General features: G+C 31.2%; 1 protein-coding gene across 1 annotated transcript in view; it reads left to right on the top strand.

Annotated features, from left to right (window-relative positions):
- Nucleotides 1-5,979, top strand: part of LOC119831273 — a 25,173-nt gene that overhangs the window by 16,607 nt on the left and 2,587 nt on the right. Inside the window, exons 19-24 of the mRNA XM_038354570.1 lie at nucleotides 2,617-2,720; nucleotides 2,976-3,177; nucleotides 3,315-3,552; nucleotides 3,629-4,098; nucleotides 4,524-4,642; nucleotides 5,493-5,599. Of these exons, the coding sequence (XP_038210498.1) occupies nucleotides 2,617-2,720; nucleotides 2,976-3,177; nucleotides 3,315-3,552; nucleotides 3,629-4,098; nucleotides 4,524-4,642; nucleotides 5,493-5,599 (1,240 nt within the window). The remainder of the gene's footprint in view (nucleotides 1-2,616; nucleotides 2,721-2,975; nucleotides 3,178-3,314; nucleotides 3,553-3,628; nucleotides 4,099-4,523; nucleotides 4,643-5,492; nucleotides 5,600-5,979) is intronic.

Below are 5,979 nucleotides of genomic sequence, written 5' to 3'. Positions count from 1 at the left end.
CTACGTACCAAATTTCATTGCAATTGGTTCAGTAGTTTTTACGTGACAGAGTAACAAACATCCATACATCCATACTTATAAACTTTCGCATTTATAATATTAATAGGATATAAAAAATCCTACTAGTTTCTCAAAAAATGGACCACAAATTTTATGAGCGATATTTCAGATATTTGTTTTTTTGTCGTTACTCTTGTGGTACAAATTTTAATAAAGGGCTACGGCAGCCTTAAGAGAGCGTTAGCGTGGTATTTACATAAGATAAACCGATCGTCTAATTGTATGTTTGAGTTATCAGCTAAGTTTGGTCTTCATTCTCCTGCCCGATGAATGAAACTCATATTTTATAAAATGAATATGCGTTGGAGTGTTTACTAACACGTTTTAAAATTTAAATAAACCGTCATAGCTGTATTTAAACAATATAGCTAAGTTCGTTAACTTGAGAAATAGTAAGAAGGAAAAAGCTTATCGCGTACCTGCGCGTATTAAATATGAACGTGTCGCAATTAATAGTTATTTATAAATTGTAATTAAATTGAAATTTAATAAAGAGCTTTAATAACAATTTATTTTTCTGCCTTCACATGTCATACACATTTGCTACTCAATCGCGGTTTTGGAGACATTTACAGCTATTATTCACTACTTATATTTCGGCTCAACTGTTCCTATAAAGTTATTGTATAGTTACTCTTACGAGTTTCCATCATGTCTTTTATAGTTGATAAAGCTGGTGCGGCTAGGTCTCTCGGGGAAAGGGTCCTGGGTTATGTTGGAGTGTTATTTGAACTCAAAGACGATTTAACCGATTTTGAAAATTATGTTACCAGTAGAGCTTTTTCATACACAAGCGAGTAAAACAGATCTTGTTACTAAGAAAGTGAAAATATTTTCTTCGTTATAAGTAGTTAATTATATGCAATATATAGATATCACGGATCAAAATTATCTAATAATCACTACATAGCACAGTCGCTTCCCGCGTGTGTATTTGTGTACGCTTAGATCTTTAAAACTACACAACGAATTTTCATGGAGTTTTTTAAATAGATGGAATGATTCAAAAGGAAGGTTTATATGTATTATAACATCTGCCGCGGGCAAAAGCTAATAAAATATAAAATACTAGCTGCGCGCCGCGGTTTCAACCGCGTAAGTCCGTATCTCGTAGGAATATCGAGATAAAAAGAAAAAAATTGCTTATATGTTATTCCCGTTGTATAGCTGTCTACGTACCAAACATCATTGCAACTGGGTCAGTTTTTGCGTGAAAGAGTAATAAACATACACACATCTTTAAAAACTTTCGCATTTATTATATTAGTAGAATAGGATAGGATATTAGTAGGAAGTAGGATAGGATGAATCTGTGCTTCTTTTTTATAATACATGGTTTTTGAAGACTAATGGTGTTATGGCGGACAGTGTAGACTATTCTTATTTTTAACCATAGACTAAACTTGCTGAACTGCCCTTATAGTGATTACTTTATCTGTGATACCGCCTATCAACATTAAACTGTCATGCCGGCAGTGTGCAGCTGTCAAATTTTATCCTGATATGTTAAGAAGTGCGTACATGTAATAAAACAGTTTAAAAAGACTTTGTGATGGCAAAATAAGTATCGATCAAGTTAAAATCATTAGAAAATAATAAAGATGTCAAATAAAAATCGCCGCATATATAAAGGTATATTATATTATGATTACCAAACAACAAGTCCATGAAATAAAAAGCAAATGCAAAATCAATAAACAACACGCTACTAATTAAAACTATATTTTCGTACTTTATTAAATAGTTTTTATCCATATTTTTTGATTAAATTGAAAGTATAGTATTAGAACATAAATGCAATTCGCAACATTTCTGCTCAACCGTCTTTTTAACCTATAAAGTCAAACTCGTATGTATAGTGCACCATTTCTCGATAATTCTATATAGGATATAATTATCGTAAAATTATATTGCATGACTAAATATGCTTGCACAAAAAAGTGGTAAGAATAAGATCAGATTAAAAAGTTAAAATTATAGCATCAAACTGGCAATGTCACATTGTAAAAATGTTTTCTATTATTATTTATTTCCGCGTTAAAGTTACCCCAACTGTATTTTTTATCATAAATCCTATAAATAATGATTCTATGTTTGGAATTAGTGGGCAAAACAATTTGGTTCATTATAGTTCAATATGTAAATTTTGGATGAAGTATAAATAGTAGATGAATAAAATATTTATTTTGTGACAGCAAAATTGAAATTTTTTCCCATTACAAGGTTTTATAATTAAGAAGTATAATAACTAAGAGTTTATAAGAATAACTTTTTATCGTTTTACATAGACTTACTGAGCGTACATTGAGATTTCACTTCCTTACTAATATTATAAAGACAAAAGTGAATATGTTTGTTTTTCTTTCAAGTCACAGTTGAGCAAATTTATAATATGATTTTTGTTACCCAGGGAAAAAGTTTTTGTTAATTATCTTAAAATGTACCATGTATTTTTTTGCCTTTAACAGAATTTTTTTTTCAGATTTGGGCAATCCTGTATTATTTTAAGTTGTAAATGATACACATTATGTTATTTATATATTGTCTTTGTTACAGATGAAAGCAGGGAAGAAATAAGTCAAAATGTATCAGGAATTGTGGCTTCTCTAAATTGTAGAACTATTAGAATTGGTTCATATAGATATACACCAAAGGAAAAGGTTTGTTAAGTAATCTTTTCCATTCATATTTATAAGTCTGTTCATATTAAAAACATTTTATTATATTTATTTATATTAACTTGTTGTATATATTATCCAATGTACTATCTTTCTTATCAATAATATCTTTTTCCTATACCTAGTTTGTGCAATTGAACTATTTGTTTTAATATAATTGATGGTTCATTGTGCAATAAAGTATCTCTGTGTTATGTTATGATGTAAGACAAACTCATTGATTGTATCAATTTTTAGGTTTACATATCATCTAGAGGTATAAAGATTGTTGCTCCTTCATTAAAAAATGAATCTAAAGAAGTAGCACTCCAAATCCAATTAAAAGAAGTTGTTAGGATACTGATTCATTTTGGCAAAGGACTACCGGTTATTTTTCTGTACACAAAAAGCAAATGTGGTGTTTATATAAGAAAAATGTTGGATATGGTTGAGGACCTAGGTAAGTAATCCAACTTATCCTGGAGATGATGATGATGATGATGATTATTATTATTTGTCTAACTTTACATAAAGTCAATGTATTTAAAGAAATTAGGAAAATAAATGTACAATATATTTATTTGTTGTGTTTCTTAGGTCCATATTATAATCCAATGTCGAAGATAGACCCTTACAAAAGGATAACCTTATTACCTAATGTTATAACTGATGACACTAAGGCTGCTTTGAAGAATTTATTTGGCAAGGTTATGGATGAGTTGAATGCAAAAGAAGCTAATGAGATTCTGGTGCGAACATGTCCACAAGAAAGTAATAATATTTCAAAGATGGCAACAAGATCTACAAATGCTTCCAATGTGTCTGGTGGGAAAAGGTAAATATAACAACATATAATTTTTTGATTTTTGTATAAATATTTCCAAGTTTACCAATATTAATGACATTTTCAGTTCAAATCCAGCTGAGATCAGACAAATTTTAATATATCCTCCGGGCAAAGGTGGTATTCCTATAAATACAGAAGACTATATGTGTTTAGCCCAAGATCAATTCTTAAATGATGTAATAATTGATTTCTACCTAAAACACTTAGTTCATGATGTATTAACCGCCAGTCAGAGAGAAAAGACTCATATTTTTAGTACTTTCTTTTACAAAAGATTAACTACAAAACCAAGCAAAGTAAATAAAAGTTCAAATCCACATGAATGGGATAGCAGTTTGACACCAGCACAAAAACGACATGCCAGAGTCAAAACGTGGACAAAGAATGTTAATATTTTTGAGAAAGACTTCATTGTAGTTCCTATTAATGAAAACTGCCATTGGTTTGTGGCAATAATATGTTTTCCAAGTTTAGATGGTTGTCGTAGTATGATTGATAATAGAATTGTCACCCCACAAGCAATAAGGCGAAAAGGTAAGAAAATCATTCCTAGTTATATATTATTTAGCTAAGAGAACATAAATTTTTTTTTTTTTGTGTCATAGCGGGCAACTGAGCTGGTGGTTCGCCTGATGGTAGTCGATCACCACCGCCCATGAACATTCGCAGAGGCTCAGACCTCTGAGAATGCGCTGCGCGCTTTTAAGTGATAAGGAAAGGATTTATGACTGGAAAGAAGGAATGGACTGGAAAGGGTGAGGAGAAGGAAATAGTCCTCCGGCTCCCCCACTCACTGTACGAAACACAATAGCATCCTATTAATTCACGCCAGTTTTCTGGGGGGGTGTGATACTTCCCCGGTGCGAGTTGGCTCAATTCGTGCTGAAGCGTGCTCGACTCCCACAATAAGTAGCTTTATACAAATATGAAACCTTAGTGACCACATTTTAATTTTTCAGAACGTAAATCATCTATGCAAATAGGAAGCACAACAATTACACCTCTAACAAAACAGGAACAACTGACATTGAATTGTGACTCAGATAATTTAAGTGAGCGGGATGAGGCTGAGGCTGAAGTAAGTGGTAGAAAGCCATTTATATGTACCTAATTTTCATTAAAAGTGAATACTGGATATATCATATATTTTTATGACCATATGAAGGATTTAACTTACTTATTTGTGCATCTGATTGTTAAACTATTAATTCTTCAATAAAGAGTAACAAAGATAAGCATTGCTATCAGCAAATAATAGTAAATACTTTATATTATGCTTTATGTATGAATATCAGATAAATCACCCTTAAACATGATTGAAACATATTTCCGCCTTGCTCTAATAGACTGTGACAATACTCTTTTACTGTATTAGGTATAGGATATATCAATAATGACTGCTTGTGCTTTTGTAAGTCATACAAATCATAAATACAAAAATGCAACATTTCAATGAAGTTTCAATCCAATTTGATTCTTTTGTTGGCTGGCAATGGTAATAAGATCTTTCACCACAGTGAAAAATAGGCTGTGGCCCTCTCTAGTCTTGTTAATATTAGGAAAGATGACATATATACCAATAATTGTTTATATCAATTGCAAACCTCCAATGCTAATAATCAATCTTAATCAGATATTGCAACCATAGATTCAGAGCAACATACCATTTTCTGAGCAAAGCTTGTCTATAACCAATTGAAGGATAGTTTTTGTATTGGCATCCTTTAGATATTAATGGAAATATATACAAAAGTCGATTGATGCTAAGTGTACATAAAGAGATATATTATTAATTTTGGACGTTTGGAGAAGCTAAACTGTCAACATAAAAAAGGCATTGACAACTTCTAGTGTATCTAAACAAAAATAATATATATAAGAAAAATTGATTACAATCAAGTAGCTTACTATTTTATTTTATTTATCAGGAAAGTGACTTAGATATGCAGTGTGATTCAGATGAAGATGAGACAGAAAAAACGGTGGAAAAGAAGCCAGATCTACCTGTCGTCAGAAAGAATGAACCAATAAAACAGTAAGACTATTGCTATCTATATTTTTAACTGACTTCAAATAAACGAGGAGGTTATCAATGTGACTGTATTTCTTTGAGTTTGTTACCTTATTTAAATTTACTAGTTGAACCAATGTATATGATTTTTTTTTAGAAAGCTGGTGCTTACTTGGTCCCATTTAAGTGGTCTAGTTCAGACAAATTGAAAGTGATTTACTTTCTTGTTAAAAATAATTATATATATTATATTCTATTTTTAAGTGACACACTATGGTTTTAGTCTATCTGGCTTGCCTTTATAATGTTTGTAGCAGCCATAGGCAGCCTCCACCCTCGCTCTAACCCACAGTACCAGCTATATCTTTTTAGATTAAATTTGCACATCTCTCAGGTGTCCAAAT

Source organism: Zerene cesonia, chromosome 13 (genome assembly GCF_012273895.1).
Source record: "Zerene cesonia ecotype Mississippi chromosome 13, Zerene_cesonia_1.1, whole genome shotgun sequence".
In the NCBI taxonomy this organism is placed as follows: Eukaryota; Metazoa; Arthropoda; class Insecta; order Lepidoptera; family Pieridae; genus Zerene; species Zerene cesonia.
This window is presented reverse-complemented; position numbering and strand designations above follow the sequence as displayed.